General features: G+C 44.1%; 1 protein-coding gene across 1 annotated transcript; it reads right to left on the reverse strand.

Moving 5' to 3' along the window:
- Positions 1-1,678: 1,678 nt before the first annotated feature.
- On the reverse strand, positions 1,679-17,337 carry LOC115756650 (glutamate receptor 2.9-like). The gene is made up of 5 exons (XM_048276337.1): positions 16,948-17,337; positions 15,453-16,717; positions 14,908-15,217; positions 14,420-14,817; positions 1,679-2,071 (listed from the first exon to the last, which is right to left on the reverse strand). Exons 1-5 carry the CDS (start codon positions 17,255-17,257, stop codon positions 1,769-1,771), a joined length of 2,586 nt encoding a protein of 861 aa, XP_048132294.1. The 5' UTR covers positions 17,258-17,337; the 3' UTR covers positions 1,679-1,768.
- Between the last annotated feature and the right edge of the window lie 495 nt (positions 17,338-17,832).

Here is a 17,832-nt window from a genome sequence, read left to right on the forward strand (position 1 = left end):
AATAATACACAACGATTCGTACTTAGGTCTCTGCAAAGAAGACAACGGCCGAGATTTGTGGATCCGTCAATTTTTTCTCGCCAAATGGTATCATCCAACGACTGACGGTTAACGATGCACGCTACAATGTCGTGTGAGATGGTCGTTTGTACAATTTTGGCTTGGCTAACTTGAAAAAGTTTGGTGGTGTTTCTAATTAAAATGGAAGGCAGCAACAGCTGATTGGTGGGCAATGGAATCACAGGCAAAAAGGCCACACAAAGCGTGAAGCTTCTTAAATGCAGGACATGTGCAAAGGAAGGACATCACCCACATCGCAAGATTCTCTTCAATGGTCTTGAAATGGTTCAGGCCAATTTGATTCCATTTTCTTCCCCCCACTGTGCTTCTCTGGTCTCTCTCTTTAGCGTAAAGTGAGCCTTTCTGATGTATGGAGTGCAGTTAGAAAGCTAAGGAGGACCACCACCCTTCATATCTTATGATAATATGTTCTTCCTCTTTATATAAGAAAACTGAATGCCTTTCAAAAGTTAGGTACTCCATGAAGTGGCAGTCCACTCACATATGGTGATATTAGCAACCAACAAATTCGAAGAAAAGTCGTAAATTCGCGATTCGTTTGGATGTTTGGACACGAATCGGGATATGATATGATAATGTGGGATTAGAAATCTTTTCAATAGTGGAAAATTTCATCATTTATATGGTGCATCCAAGATAAGATTAAAACTCCATTCGAAATGAAAAGGGAATTTGGTGGGGGAAGCTTACCGATGAAGGCGTTCAAGTCGAGGATGAGTCGATCTACTAAACTGAATCTAAGCAACAGTGCTTGCTTGCAGATTCCTTTCGACTACCAATTGTTTTTATACTCCTACTTGATGATAAGAGTCACGTCTTAAGTCCGTTTATTTGGCGAAAAATAAATGATTTAAAAGATATTTTCTAGAATGATTGTCTGCATTACTGAAACTAATTTATCAATGAAAAAAATACTTTCATGATCGACAATTATTTGTGTGAATTTTTAAGTGACCAGTGAAAATAATTTTCGTTTATTAAATTTTATAAGCGATACAAGCAATCATTTTTAGAAAAATATTTTTCAAATCATTCATTTTTCGCAACGTCACCGTCGCTAGAGCACGTAGCCGGTAGCCACTGTTTTATGGTATATCTGGAAAGCGTGAAACAACTCTGTCTTCAAGCACCAAGTTCCAGATCCAAGAAGCACCGAGCAAAGCAGTTCTAAAGGTTAATATAGAAGAGTCGCTTGAAGAAGGAGCTCCGAACGCAGCAATCGCCTGCATATGCCGCGATTATACTGGAAGAGGATCGTTGACGGATTCGCGAAACCGGCAAAGGCAGCATCTGCAGTTCACGCCGAATCCCTAGCGCTGAACGAAAGCTCTAAAGTTCCTGCCGGAGCGGAAACACGAAAAAATCTCCTTGGATACGGACTGTGCTAAACTGTTAAGTGCTTTGGAGAGACCAGATCAAGTCCCGTGGGAAGTAAGGTCTCTTATCAGTGATCGTCACGATCTGATGTTTCCACTTCTCAGACCTCAAGATGGGCTTTTGTTCCGACTGGTTGGCTCGGGCCCAAAGGGAAAAAAACTCTCCCACGGAATTGGCTTTTGCACCTGCTGCAAGCCCTATGGGCTTTGCTAGTAAGAAGCTTCGGCTTTTGAACTGATCAAGATTCAACAATGGTGCTCCCCCCTTCACCCTCGAGCCTAAAACTAGGCCCCCTGTACATGGATTTACACTACAAAATACTCATCTCTGTCGCGCTCATGTCGTCGCCGGTGCTTCCGTGTTCGTGATCCTGACGATTCCTCCTCGTGCAGAGACACGCAAGGAGCAAACAAGCAGTGGAAGTGCCGATGGTGAAAGCGTAGAGCGCCCAGAAGCTGTTGAGGCCCAACCTCGGCGTCTCGTCCGTGAAGTTCCTCATCATGCACTCGGGCGGGAACCACTTGTTCTCTAATCTTTTCATCTCGCCGCTTTCCGAAAGCTCCAGAATGGCCTCAGAGAAATTTGCAGCTAGTTGAGAGCCTTTCGGGAACACCTGCGTAGGGCAGTGAAGAAGACATCAGTCACAAGGAAAAGCATTTTTGCACAGTAAAATAACTGGATTATACTTACAAAGCCGAAACCGCCAAATCTGTAGTTTTCCTGAGTGGCAACATATCCATAGCAGTACTCAGTGAAGAAAGCTCTCTCATATGGGTATTCCAGAAAAAGAGCGGCGATGTTGCCTCTTCTGAATTCGTCTCCATAGCTGGAAGTGTTGCTTATGCCGACGATGACTTCCTTCGAGAAGTTTAGCGTGTTAGTCAGATAGTCGCAGATGAAAGCTTCAGGGTCACAACCCACTCTTGCTTTAGAAATTCGCAGCCATTCCATGGTGGTCACAGTCGGTTTGAGCTCCTGGAGAGTGAGCATTGACGTGAGGCTGGCCGTGTAACTCTGCGTCAAGATCAGTGCTACAAAGAACCAAATCACCAGCACGATCCGAGTGAAGTTGCGGTAGACTCTCTCCCCTGCAAAAGTCGGCAAATGCATGTGTTTTATGTTGACAGTTTGAGCACAAAAGAGCGTTGTACATGGACTGTGATCAAGAAGGGGAGGTTTACTTACTATGAGCAAAGAAGAGAGAGGAGAAAGTGAACCAAAGAGCAGTCGAGAGCTGATTTGTCCAAGGGCCTCTAAATTCCGGATTGATTGGACGCTCCAAGAACAAAACTACCAGCATCGTGTATATAAGGATGCCTCCAGAGGCAATCCACATTGTTGGAGTGAAAGGCTCCATGAAGATCAATGCCCTGTCCCGGGCCGGTTTTTCTGGGACTATCATTGAAAGGTCTGATGCTATAAACGGTTGTGTAAACTCGACATACTGTGAGCGATTGGCCAGAATGGTTATGTCTCCGACTGCAGCGTCGTAGGTCTTCCATTATAGTCAAACCATGGAACAACATCAAACAATCCACTTTAGAAATCGATACCAAAAGTTCACCGTCAAAGCAGAACATTGCGAGGCTTCGACAGTATATTAATGCAAAGGGATACAATCTTGTGAGTGAAAATTGATATCTGTGTGAAATGAACTTGTTGCTTGGTTTATTATCAGTGGAAATAACAGTCGATATGGGATAATGCGATCATGCAATGACCCTGCAAGAACGGAGATGATGCGGTACCATACCTTATCGCGAACTTTGTTAACCAAGTCGTCATATGTTCCATCATGACGCAAAAACTCGTAGTTCAAACCGTCAGGAAAATGAGAAACAACCTTCTCAAAAACATCTATGCAAAAGCCAATGTACTTTGGTTTCCCAGTTGTGTCATCCATTTCCTCCTTCACAAACTTATCAAAGGGACTTTTACTAGGAACCCCAATCACCAATGGCTCGTTCTTACCAGAAGCCTGCCCTCCCTGGGTCTTCAACATGTCAGCAATTGCATACACGTTTCTTCTTGAACTTTGTTTTGCTGCAAAGCTCCTCGAGAAACCGAAATTGGGAGACCAAAGGTTGAGCTCTCTATATTCATCTCCATCAACACTTACAAGTTGGAATTTGGGTCGATAAGCCAACTGACCTTTCTCGAATCGTATTGCCCCGCTCAAACCCTTGAGTCTAGTGCGCGATATTCTATTAAGCAAAAAATCAGGTGTAATATCATGACTCGGCACTGCATCTATCGCATTTTTAATGGTCATAATGCTATCGTATGCTCGAACAACATCGATATCTGGCTCGAAGTTGAAGTTCTCTCCATACTTGTGATGGAACATATTCAAGAATTTGGATCTGAATTCTCTATATGCCTGGTTTTCGGGACGGTAGGTGATTACTCCTATGGCGCCTTTGACAGTGGAGGAGATTGCTGATTGTTCTGCTGAAATTAAGAGATTGGCGAATGGTTTTTCTGCGAATATCCAAATTGAATCTCCATAGAAGAGTCCCGTCTTCTTTGCTTCTTTGAGAAACTGAGCGCTCCCCCGAGACGACAATCCTAGAACAATAAAGATGGGAGATGCCTTTCCCTTCAGCTTCATCAATTTCTCTGCCAAAGACACTTCTGCTCCGGTCTGAGATGAGAATGCTTGAAGAATCAGCTGGTCCTCTATTGTCGAGCCGATTTTTCCAAGCTCCTCCGACAAAGAATTTAACAGCTTGGAGTACACAGTATCATACGCCCTAGCCTCATATATTATTGATACTCTTTGCCTGTTATAAGCACTAACTGCATCTACAATACATTTAATCTGGTAGGATTCGTTGGTACTCATTCGAACAAGCGAAGGCCAGAGATTTTCCGCCATCAATGCCGGTGTTACGTGGTCTCTGGCAAAGGATATGACTGGTACCTTAGATTGATTAGCAATTTCGGATACTAAAGTTGCTCCCTCCCATGTCTCCAAGCCAATAATAACTTGCACATTCTTCCTTTTGATCAGCTTTTCAGCTATTAAAGAGAAAAAAAGGAAAATCAAAACAATTTTCTTTACCAATTTCTTCTGTCCATATCACTTATTTAACCCTATTAATTTGGTTCTTGGAGAGATTATTGCAGGTACACATTGACTATGTTTTTTTTTTGTGGTCAAAACACATTGATTATGTGAGATACATGTTTACATGGAAGAACATCAATTTACTGTTGTTACAACCACCGTTCGCGCAAAAGCTTAAGCTCCCGGTTGTGGATCCACAGTGTTTACCAGGTACTCTATTTGGTCATGAAATGGCAAAGGAATCAAGAAGTTCGTCCATAATTTTTTTCAGTGCGTGATTTAACATAATCATTGGGTGTCTTAAATACACAACTTTATTCTGTAGCTAGATTACTAAATGAACAACTGTTAGTAAACCTTCAGCACAAAGCAGAAACTATTGCAGGCTGCAGGTACCAAACTGGGAAGGGCAATGAATGACTCACCGGCTGAAACTGCTCGAAGGGGCTTCGAGTGGGAGTTCATGTAATGTGGCTTTATGTAACGTCCTCCTGATGATGAGATGCTGTTCACGTCCCGGCACGCTATTTCGATCGCCATACGCATTTGGTCACCGAGGCGCGAGTCCAAATCGAGAATCACGCCCACTTTGAACACGCTCCTCTCGTCTACGGCTTCGGTTGCTGCACCGGAGCAGCTCGGGACGAGGAGGAGCGGCGAGAGCAAGACAAACAGCTTCGAAACAGACAGAACGTGTCTTGCACTTCTGTTGCATGAGCTCAGAGGAAAACCCATCACGAAAACCTGAATAACTCCTCCTCGTAAACTGAACAAGAAGCTTTCAACTATGTTGATCATTGTCTTTGGGTTTGTAATAAAAGGGACTCATGTCGCAGTTCCTACATACTTATTAGAGAGGACAATACGTAAGTGCAAAGGAAGTGACTTTCCAGGAAAATAGAGGTAGGAAAATGATTGGATGCAAACTTTTGGCAGCATGTGGTGCATGGACCAAAAAGTCAGTGTTGATTTGGTCTTTCTGGGACTATGGTTTTATTTTATTATTTTCCTGGAAAGTCTTTCTTGGACTGAAGGGAAGAGTCCATGGTCAGTATTCATGTGGGGTAACGCGGCCCGATTCTTCCAAGATTCTTTTTGTTTTTTTCGTCGACTTTAAGAATGGACCAAGTCATTGTCTGTATTGATGGCATTAGGATTCGAGTGGACCCAAAATTGTCAAAGGATGGAGAAGTCTTCTCGTCCTTGAGCCTTCGTTCGCGTTCGGATTGCTGCGAACGGGTCCAACTTTTCAGCGATGTGGCGGTATTCGTTCCACACGAGAAGATGGCTGCTCTGGTTACTCACCTTCTTCCAGATTCCACCAGTCCTGTCAATTCAAATTGGTAGAATCTTGAAGCGGGCACGTAGGTGTGCCAATCAAGCACCCCGTTTCAAGAGAGGTCAATATCACGAAAAATTTCAAATTAATTTAGATAAATTTATTTTAAATTATTTTTTTGATCACAAAAAATTTCAAACTGGTATATATGTGACCAATTTACAGCTATTTTTTTACCACCGAAAATTTCAAATTTGTACACTTGTGATAAATTTATCTCAAACCGGTACACTTGTGACGAATTTACCATCCATTAATTTTTCTTTAAATTTTACCATCAAATTATTGAGTTCAATGACAACCGAGAGTTAACATGTGTACTAGTTTAGGATTTTTATCCTCTATTTATCACAAATGTATCAATTTAGGATTTTTCGTAATATTAACCGGATTTAATGGAAATTAATAAAGGATAAATTTGACATATGTGCACCGATTGCGATTTTTGGTGGTAAATAAATTTAATTTGGGGTAAATTTGTCATTATATACTAGTTTGAGGCTTTTTGCGGTCAAAAAATTAGTTTATGTTAAATTTATTATAAGTGTACCGACTTTGGATTTTTTGTGGTAAAAAAAATAATTTTGGATAAATTTGTCACATGTATGCCAGTTTGGAGTTTTTTGTGGCATTAACCATTTAAAGAAACCTCCCTTCTTTACTCCTTTCTGTCTCTCTCATCTACCAACTAGGCGGTCCAAACTTGACCTCAATATGCACAAGGAGCTCCAGCCACATTGCCGCGCTCGTTCCGCCATCGCCTATCATTGCTCCCGCACCCTTCCGTCCAAAGCACAGGGCACGGTATATGTAACGACCCGGTCCAACAAGGGTATGGAGTGATTGCCGGGGCCGGAGGGCCTGGATTGGGAGCGGCTCCTAGCGTGCTTTTGGGATGGCGAAGGGAGCATAAATGAATCAAATTATGCATCGGATAGGGGGAGAGCGATTTTGGAATATATGTGTGAAAGTTGGAATTAACTCACCGGGTCACCTTTTGACTTAACGGCAACGGTTAGTTTTGGAACTACAAAGTTAAGCGTGCTCAAGTGGAAGTAACCTCAAGATGGGTGACCTCATGGGAAGGTGCCGTAAGGCTCGATATAGGACGGGTTAAAGTGGACAATACCTCGGTGAGTTAAATCTAGGGCGTTACAATATGGTATCAAAGCGAGTCCCTCGGTCCAACGAGGGTAGGAAGTGATCACCAGGGCGAGAGGGTTTGAATAAGGAGGGAGAGCGATTCTGAAATATATATGTGAAAGTTGAAATTAACTCACAAAAGCGCCTTTTGACATAACGACAGCGGTTAGCTTTGGTTAGATGTGCTTAGGAGAGAGTACTCCCAGAATGGGTGATCTCTTAGGAAGGTGCCCACCTAGGCTAAGTATGGAAAGGACCAAAATGGACAATACCTCGTAGAGTTAAATCCAGCGCGCCAAAGTATATTGGCCAAAGAGAGAGAGGAGAGAAGGGAAAGTGGGAGATGGAATGCATAGGTGGGATTTTCTCCATGCTCACCAGCACTTCTTCGGGGCTATTACCAAAAAAAAAAATCATAATCAACCTTTTTTTCTTTGGCTTTCACCAATTTTTACTAACCCTTATAGCTAATTTCAAAAGATCCTACCACAAGCAAACCTTTTTTTTTTTTTTTGACTTACCAACTTTTCTTCGACTAAGCCACACTTCAAAGTTTAAGGTAACCTGTATATTCTGCAGCCAATCATTGGAAGTTGTTGCTGTCTTAGTTCTGTTTTGCTAGTTTGCTGGCTGGGATGCACACTTTGTTACATAGCCCTCTCACCAACTTACTTTATTACTCTCTCCAATTACAACTGTTGGAGTTGTTGTTCTCGGTGGGTTTTTGGTTGGTGTTGGTACTACGGACCCTTTAAGCTACTGTGTAATCATCCCATTGGTCCTATAAGGATGATTTCAACTAGTCACCTTCATTGTTGCTCGGGTGTCTTGCTCACTAATGGATGGTCCCGTTGCATCACTTTGGCTGCTGCTCATACTCCTTCCAATTCTCTATGCTACTCCCTTTCTGGTTTATTCTCCGATCGCTATAGGCTGCATTATTGGTGCCCTTCCCCTTGCTCTACTGCTGCTACCTCCTCTGTTCCATATTTGTTGGGGCTTCTTGGGCTGATTGGTTATATTGTGTGCTGATAACCCCGGATTCTTGCCCTCCTCGGTCTGCTCTGTTCTTGCGTTGCTTCTACTAAGTTGTTCTTTTATCGCTCTTGGGTTGCTCAACCTGATTCTGCCGGTGCTACATAACTTAATCGGGCCAACTACTACCGACTTGCTGCTGCTTTTGATCCCCTTGACTATTGCATTCGTACTTTGGTGCTGTTACCAATTGGTTCTTCTGCTACTCCTGGACTTGACGTGCTGGTTCTACCGGTGCTACACCACGGGAGTCCCTCTTGCTACTGCCCTCCTCTACCCCTAATGCTGATTGGAGGCTTCTCTTTTGCTGTTGCACGATACATCCTACACCAATGCATGATCTTGGCCTTCGATGCTGCTGGTACCGGTCTTGTGGTTTTGGGTTCCTTTGTCTCTGGAGTCCTATTGTATCTCAGCATTTCTATGCTCCTAGCTTTCATTGTTCCGTACTCTTTCTTTCCTTACTTAGGGCTACATGTTTAGCCACTTGTTTACTCCTTTTGGCTGCTGTGGCTATGGGTCATTGCGTCCTTGATGCTCCTCCGTATTTTGCAACCGATTCACCGTTGAACCATCTCCGGCACTCATGGTGCCACCGATGGTTCATGGTTTTTTTGTGTCCGGTTTTCCTACTTGTACCTAGTCTCTTCAAAAGTTCAATACACACTTACCTAACCAAAAAAAAAAAAAAAAGTTTAAGGTTACCAACTTGCAAATCAGCCCGTGTGGTTGGAAGTAACGAGTCAACCACGATCGTCTTTAGACTCGTTTTGACCCTCAATCATCAATCCACAATCGGTTGCCTATCATTGATGATCGATGGTGGTTGGAGGTGGGGGGTGATCGCGCGGTGGTTGTAAGTTACGACAACCATGGTTGTGGTGGTAGTCCTCGTGCATGGTCAGCGAAGCAAAATCCGAATGTGTCACTTCATTACTCCATTGTTGAAAGATAACATGGCTTATAAAACTATTTTATAACATTTTAATCCAACAGAATATAGCCCACCCTTATTCAAGATTTCTTATCTGCATTTTATTTGGTTATATATGAATTTATCCGGTCTGGATAACGTCGTCAAACACCAGATATTATAATTTGTTATCCTATGGAGCTTAAATCGGAACTACTAAAGGCAATCAAAAAGCCTAACATGGAGGACATTCACTCTAATGACACACTTCTAGCCTCAGTCAAGGGAAAACCTATATCAGGTTGTAAAAAGATCATGTCTAATTGATCTCAAATTTCATCACATGCGGTTAAACATGGCAGCGAATCATTTCAGCTATGGGGTGAGCAAAAAGAACGAATCGGACCGAAAACCGCTCAAATCGGTCATTTGTGAGCGGTTCCTAGAGGCACCGGTCCGATTCTCGATTTCATATAAATGGAACTAGTGACAGGCGGTTCATTTCCCGGTTTTAGGATGGAAATCGGACTGATCGAATCGCCTGAACCGGACTGAGTTTTTTTTTTTTTTAATTTATAGAAAAAGCAGAAATAGGGCGAGATCTAGGTCTTCTCAAGCTCGATGCAAAACTGCATACACACAATGCTAACAATGAAGGAAACTGGAGAGAGGGGGGAGGTGGGATTTTCATGTCACTAACTTGAAGAACTTGGAAAAAAAAAACAAAAAATTCAAGAGCTGAACGAGAGAAAAAATCGACGAGATGAGGTCATTCTTCAAAGCCATACATGAGAATGCTATGTGAGTTGTGCTATCCATCTTCAGATTTTTGCCCAGAGATGTTACGAGGAATAATAACCAAATGATCCCCGAACTTTGACCTAATATGTAATATAGTCTATGAACTTTATTTCGATGTGCAATATGATCCATAAACTTTAAATTTATTTAATGTGGTCCTTGAACATTTGATACGTGTTCGATTTAGTCCCTAAATTATGTGAAAATGTTTAATGTTATTCCTGAACTTGAACTAATGGATGGACAATATGGAATATTTTCACATAATCTAAGAACTAAATTGAACACGTACAAAAAGTTCATGGACCACATTGAATAAAATTAAAGTTCGGAGACGGCATTACACATTGAGCCAATATTCTAAGAGCGCATTGAACTAATTAGCAGTTTAGGGATCATATTACAAATTGGCCAAAGTTCGGGGACCATTTGCATGATTTCCCAGCGTTACAAGAAGCGACCTTCTATCTATGTTCATTCCCTACGCAAACCAGTTGCAGAATTCTGCAACTTTGGCACACCAGAAGTTAGTAAAGGTTTATCTTCAGGATCAGAAACGGCTCTGTCATGTTGAATCCAAGACCCCAAAGAGCCAGGAGGAGCAGCAGAAGCATTTCAGAGCGCATTTCCCCCCATTTCCACTCCCTTATAAATGCCATGGCAAGTTAGCAACTTCCTTAATTTATTCATGAGTCCATTCCAGATCTCCAGTAATGAGCTAGTTGGGCCGCATTACTTTGTGACAATAAATAAGGCATATAAAAGTTTGCCAGAAGGGGGAAAAAAAAATCCGTACTTTTTGGCAAAAAACAGTAGAATTAGCTTACATGCTATGAATTTGTTGTTGATGTTCTAGTGTATATTTTCTCGCGGTAGTTTATGAAAGAGCCTAAAGCCTCAAAACCCTAATTTGAACACGAAATTTGTTCTGTCTTCAACAAACAAAGCCTTAAAGCAAGGACAAATAGTGCTTGTATGCATGGATTGCCCCCATAGCTGCCGTAATCGATTCTACATTTCCGACACACAGTATAAATTTCGAAAGAGGATGAACAGAGTCCAAAGCCGAGCCCGTCAAGGGTTCCAAACCATAAATCGTCTGGGGATCTCAACCATCATCCCCGTTGTTTTCGAAAAATGAGCATACGTATATAGCAATAGGCAAATGACTACAACCCTTTCCATCTTCCAAAATGTACAGTAAGATTCAGATTTTGAATTTGATCAAGATTCAAGAACAATGTGCTCCCCCTTTATCATCGGGCCTAAGAACTATGCCACTGTACATTGATTTACACTACAAGATACTTGTGACGCCCGGGAAATTTGGACTATGTAAATTTGCCCGAATTCAATAAAAAGAAAGAAAATTGAATTTTAGTCGGTGCAAATTTTGGATCGAAAGGACGAAAGTGACGAATTTGGACTAATCCCGGAATGTCGTTCGGTTTCGATTGGATCTCGAAACCGTGGTCGCCTTGACTTAGGATTTTTAATCTCGCGCCTAGACTTTTTCCCGAACCGACCCTAGCCCGTAGAAATCCAAATTTATTTTCTATCGGTTGAGCCAAAAATCCGATCAGTCCTGATTTATTGAATCACTCTATTACCCCTGAATTATTTGCTAGAGACAAAAATTATTTAAACTCTCTTGGTGGGCCCCACTTGTCCTCCATCCCATCCAGTCCCACCAACCCATCACCATCATCCTCTCTCTCTCTTCCTTTTTCCTCCCCCACCTCCCACGTGCTCTCTCTCTCTCTCTCCCTTTCTTTCCCCCTTTCCCCTTTTTTTTTCTGCCGTGTGATCAGACCCCTTTTTCCCCCACTTGACTTTTCCTTTTCCTTTTCCTTTTCTTCTTCTTCTCCTTTTGCGACCAGACCAGCCCCCCTCCTCCTGTTCACTTTCCTCTTCCTCTTCTTCTCTGGTTTCTGTGCGACGCCCCCCACCAAGAACCGAAGCTGCAGCTGCTTCGCCCGGCCAACTCCATCGCCGGGCCACTTCGTCGCCCACCAGCCACCATCGCAGCTCCGCCTTGCGTCGCCGCCCCACCAACAACCAAGCTCGACGCCGCGACGGCCAAATCGCCGAGACCCCGCGACTTCATCCCTCCCTCTCGGCCTCGTAGCTTTATGCCGCTCCTCCACCGCACAGCGTCGTCGTCGACCGTCCCACCGTGAGCCGCCACCATCGCTCAAGCCGCGAGATCCGAGGACCCGAGACCTCACCCGAGGCCAACCCGAGCCCCTCGCCTCGGCCTCCGTTGCTCCTCGCCCAAGACCCACTAGATCTGGGTGTCCCGACCGCTGGAATCGCAGCCCCGTCGTCGTCCCGAGAGCGTGGAGCCAAGATTTTCCGTTCGGGTGAACAGTGCCGTGAACAGTAACGGGTGAACAGTGTTTCGTGAACAGTAACGGATGAACAGTACCGGGGTGAACAGTGATCGGTGAATAGTACCGCGCGTGAATAGTGCCGCCGGCGGCCGTGAACAGTAACTCCGGCGGTGAACAGTAATTTTTCGACACCGGTCTCAAAGTTTGTACCGAGGAATTTTCAAGAGTCGCCGATCGTTGTTGGGCCGGGCCGAGTTCGCGTCGCCGTCGCTCGAGTTGAGACCGCCCGAGCTAGTTAAAACTGTGAGTTGACCCTAATACTTGGTTAGGGCGCTAATTGCGCCTAGAATTAGTTAGTTAGTCGGTAGGGCATTTAAGTAGTTTTGATTATGGTCGGATTAGTTAGAAACCCGGTTTAGGGTAAATGACCATAATCGATTAAATTAGAATTGTCTGCGGCTAATTGTTGTTAAATGAATTGGCTGTATGTTGTGATTAGATCGCGAGCGAGCGATAGGTTAAGGACGAGCGATCGATTGGCGATTTTAAATCAAATTGGCTAATTAATGACTACGGCACGAAATTGAGTCCTATGTGGCCTAATCGAATTGGTTTATTCGTGTTGAATTGATGACTTTGTTTGGGCGGATCGTCACGTTGAAATGTTGATTTGAGTATCCTGGATGCTCGTTGAATGAATTGGTGTTTGTTTGGGAATTAATTGTCCCGTGTGTCCTTGCGGTGTCTATTTGGTAGTCTGCATATGCATATAACCGTGTGCAAGATCAAAGACATATTTTAGCATGAAAATGGCCTTGGGCCGAGTCTTTGAGCACGTTTGTGTGAGCATCCGGCCTAAATCAAAGAGAATAAATTGATTAATGTGTCGGGTGTGCTGTATGGTCATATGACGGAACGATGATGGGTTTTCCTGGCAAGTTCGTCTGTACACATAGTACACACCGTACCATTTTTATGGAACCACACGACTTGCCGGAAGCACGATAATTCATGCCCCGTATGGTATGTACGGTTTTAAGGGATTATTGGATGCCGGTCGCGACTTGTGATGGACCGAAGCCCCGTATAGGGATGCCTACTTGCCGTGCCGTACAGGGTGCACTGGATACACCGCTTGTAGTAGCCGTTGCCGAGAGGGAAAAGGAACGTAGCCCGGTCTGCTTGGGAAGAATGCGGGATCGCATTAATTGTGAGAGTCGATCACGCCGGTCGCGTGGATCCTCATCACTGTGGCGCCAAGGGCGCGATCATCGTTAATAAATGGACTTGTGTGGTGTCCAGTGCATACTTGTGAGTGTGATGCGTTTTCGGATGGTTGTCTGATGTGGCTGTTGAGTGGAGTCTAGCATTGCATTATGTGTGGCTAAAGGTTGGTAAGTATGCATGTGGGTGATTATTGCCATGTGATATGATTGTTGGATATATGGTTATATCGTGGTGTTATAATCCTCGTGGTTAGGATGTTTTAGGTGAATCGGTGTCCTAACCGAGCTTAGGTTTGATTCATCGAGATTTATATCTCACCCCGTTGTGGGAACCACTTTCGGGTCCCAAGTGATGGAGCTTTGCGGATACCAAGGCCAGGTTGAGGGTAGTCTTTTGGAGTAGATGAGAAGTTAACCTTATCTGACCTAGTAACCTTTTGAGGTCTTAGTGAGCCGTCCCGAAGTATGGGGTTGTATGTATTTCTGTAGCTCAGTAGGGTTAAGACTCATCTGCCGTCTTGTAACTGTACATGTTACCTTTTGATTATCTGCCTTGATATGTATTTCCTGCTATGCTATCCCTATTTGTTTATATGCTGTCCGGGAGTAAACCGTTTCCGCATGCGTATATTGTGAAAGGTCGATAACGCGCCTGGGACGTTATCCTTCATGACCTCGTGGCGATTTGGTAGGGATGTCGCGAGCTCGAGAGTCGGGGCGTGACAATACTCATCTCCGTCACGCTCTCGTTGTCGCCATCGCTTCCTCCTCCATGATTCCTCCTCCCTCGGAGACACGCCAAGAGCAAACAACCAGTGGAAGTGGCTATGACGAAAGTGTAGAGCACCCAGAAGCTGCCGAGTCCCAACCTCGGTTCCTCGCCGGTATTGTTCCTCAACGTGCACTCCGGATAGAACCACTGTGTCTCTAATCTATTCATCTCACTGCTCTGCGAAAGCTCCAGAATGGCCTGAGAGAAATTTGCAGCCAGTGAAGAGCCTTTTTGGAACACCTGCATATGGAGCAGTGAAGGAGAGATAAGTAACAAGGAAAAGCACTTGCATAGCCACTATTTACGCCGAATAACTGGATTATACTTACAAAGCCGAAACCGCCAAACCTGTAGCCATCGCCAATGGTCAAATATCCGTCGCAATACTGAGTGAAGAAAGCTCTTGCATACGGGTACTCCAGAAAAAGACCGGAGATGTTGCCACTTCTGAATTGATCTCCATAGCTCGAAGTGTTCCTTATGTGGACGATGTTTTCCTTGGAGAAGTTTAATTGGCTATTCAAGTAGTTGCAAATGAAAGAATCGGGGTTACAACCCACTTTAGCTTTAGAAATTCTCAGCTGATCGATGGTGGTCACAGTCGGTTTGACCTTCTGGAGAGTGAGCATCGACGTGAGGCTGGCCGTGTAACTCTGCGTCAAGATTAATGCCACGAAGAACCAAATCACCACCACTATTCGGGTGAAGTTGCGATGGACTTTCTCCTCTGCAAAAGCCAGCAACATGTGCTTTTTGTTGAATGTGTGAGCCCAAAAGAGTGTGCACGGACTACAATCAACAGAGGGAAGTTACTTACTATGAGCAAAGAAGAGAGAGGAGAAAGTGAACCAAAGAGCGGTCGAGAGCTGCTTTGTCCGAGGGCCTCTGAATTCCGGATTTGTCGGATGCTCCAAGAACCAAACTACCAACATTGTGTATATAAGGATGCCTCCAGATGCAGCCCACATTCTTGGAGTGAAAGGCATTATGAAGATCGACGCCCTGTCAATGACCGGCTTTGCTGGGACTATCACTGTAAGGTCTGATCCCATAAATGGTTGTGTAAACTCGACATACAGTGAGCGATTGGCCAGAATAGTTATGTCACCGACTGCAGCGTCGTAGGTCTTCCATTAATGTCGAACCATGGAACAACATCAAGCAAATAGCACCGTCAAAGAAGAAAATTGTGAGCTTAATGCAAAGCAATACAATCTTGTGAGCGAAAATTGATATCTGCGTGAAATGAACTTGCTGCTTGGTCTAATTTATTCAGGCTCTGATGGTTTATGTATTAGAGAAAGTATTAGATGATATTCTATCATGCAATGGTGCAAGAACAGGGATGGTGTGGTACTGTACCTGATCACGAACTTTGTTAACCAAGTCGTCATATGTTCCCCAGTGAAACTTAAAACTATGCTTCAAACCATCAGGAAAATGAAGAGAAACAGCCTTGTCGAAAACATCTATGCAGAAGCCGACGGGCCTTTTTTCCCCGGTTGAGCTGTCCACTTCCACCTTCACAAACTTATCAAACGGAGTTTCAGCAGGAACTCCGATCACCAACGGCCTATTCTCACTAGAAGTCTGTCCTTCTTGGGTCATCAACGTGTCTGAAATTGCGTTTCTCCGCGAGTGTTGTTTTGCTACAAAGCTCCTTGAGACACCGGAATTGGGAGACCAAAGCTTAAGCTCTCTATATTTATTTCCATCAACACTTACAAGTTGGAGTTTGGGTCGAAGTGCCAACTGACCTTTCTCAAATCGTATTGCCCCACTCAAACCCACGAGTCTAGTGCGCGAAATTCTATCAAGCAAAGACTCTGGCATAGTATCATGCCTCGGCACTGCATCTACCGCATTTTTAATGGTCGTAATGCAATCGTATGCTCGAACAACATCGATTTCTGGCTCGAAATTGAAGTTCTCTCCATACTTGTGATGGAAAATGTTCAAGAATTCGGATATGAATTCTCCATATGCCTGGTTTTTGGGACGATAGGTGATTACCCCTATCGAGCCTTCGACAGTTGAGGAGATTCCTGAATGTTCTACTGAAGTTAAGAGATTGGCGAATGGTTTTTCAGCGAATATCCAAAGAGAATCTCCATAGAAGAGTCCCATCTCCTTTGCTTCTTTGAGAAAATGAGTGCTTCCCTGCGACGACAATCCTAGAACGATAAAGATGGGAGATGCCTTTCCCTTCAGCTTCATTAATTTCTCTTCCAAAGACACTTCTGCTCCGGTCGGAGATGAGAATGCTTGAAGAATCAGCTGGTCTTCTACTGTCGAGCCGATTTTTCCAAGCTCGTCCGACAAAGAATTTAACAGCTTAGAATATGTGGTGTCGTATGCCTCCGCCTCATATATTATTGACACTCTTTGCCCGTTATAAGAACTAACTATATCCACAATACATTTAATTTGGTCGGATTCGTCGGTACTCATTCGAAACAGCGAAGGCCATAGAGTTTCCGCCATCAATGTCGGTGTTATGCGTTCTCTCGCGAAGGAGAAGACAGGTACCTGAGATTGATTAGCGATTTCAGCTACTAAAGTTGCTTCCTCCCATGTCTCCAAGCCGATGATAACTTTCACATTCTTCCTTTTGATCAGCATTTCAGCTGTTGAAAATAAAAAAAAAAAAGGGTAAATGAATATACTGTAACTTGAGGATTCATGGCATCATTCTTCACCAACTCTTAGTAAACATTTAGCACATGCAGAAAAATTGAGAAAAAGATAACAACGGTGCTTGATCTCAAAGTACACTCGGGGTGGTTTTTCATTAAACAAAGCTGAAATTATTGCATGCAGCAGCTTCCAAACTGAGGAAGGGCAACGAATGACTAACCCGCCGAAATTGCTCGAAGGGGCTTCCCGTGGGAGTTCATGTAATGCGGCTTTATGTAATGACTCCCCGAAGATGACATGGTGTTCGCGTCTCGGCAAGCTATCTCGATCGCCATGCGCATCTGGTCGCCGAGGCGCGAGTCCAAATCAAGAATCACGCCCACTCCGAATGCGTCCCTCTCGTCCACGGCTCCGGCAGCTGCACCGGAGTAGCTCGGGACAAGGAGGAGCAGCGAGAGCAAGAGAAACAGCTTCAAAATGGACAGAACGAGCCTCGCGCTTCTGCTCAATGAGATTCGAAGAAAACCCATCTCGGAAACCTGAACAACTCCTCCTCAGAAGCTAAAACAAGTGTTAAAACTGTATTGCTCTGCAAATAATTTGGTTTGTGTTTGTCATAAAACTCATTCCACAATTCTTGCCTATAAGTACTGGGGAGAGAGGGAGAGGGGTATACGTAAGTGCAAAGGAAGATGGCTGCCTGCAAATTTTTGTCAGGTAAATGGGGCGCGCGTACAGAAAAGTCACTGTTGATTTCGTCTCTTCTGCAGTAAGATTCTTCTTCTTCCTGTGAAAAGTCTTTCCTGGACTAAAGCGAATGATCAATGGAGGCGTCCTCTGATTCGTGCAAAGACTTGTATTCTCGTGAACTTTTGACGATAGACCAAGTCGTCGCTGCTGTGTCGTGACGGTTCTTGATACTGGATCCTAGACTCATGGCTCCTATCGATTCGAATCAGCAAAATTCCCGACGCGGGCACGGAGGGGCTGTGGGGTCCTTCTTTGCGCGTCGGAGAGAGAGAGAGATGACGTGCTTTTGTTCCTCTTCTTGAATGCTGGGAATGGTTCCAACTTCTCAGCGAAATAGTATATTCCTACAATGCTA

This window comes from Rhodamnia argentea, chromosome 3 (assembly GCF_020921035.1).
Source record: "Rhodamnia argentea isolate NSW1041297 chromosome 3, ASM2092103v1, whole genome shotgun sequence".
Taxonomy (NCBI): Eukaryota; Viridiplantae; Streptophyta; class Magnoliopsida; order Myrtales; family Myrtaceae; genus Rhodamnia; species Rhodamnia argentea.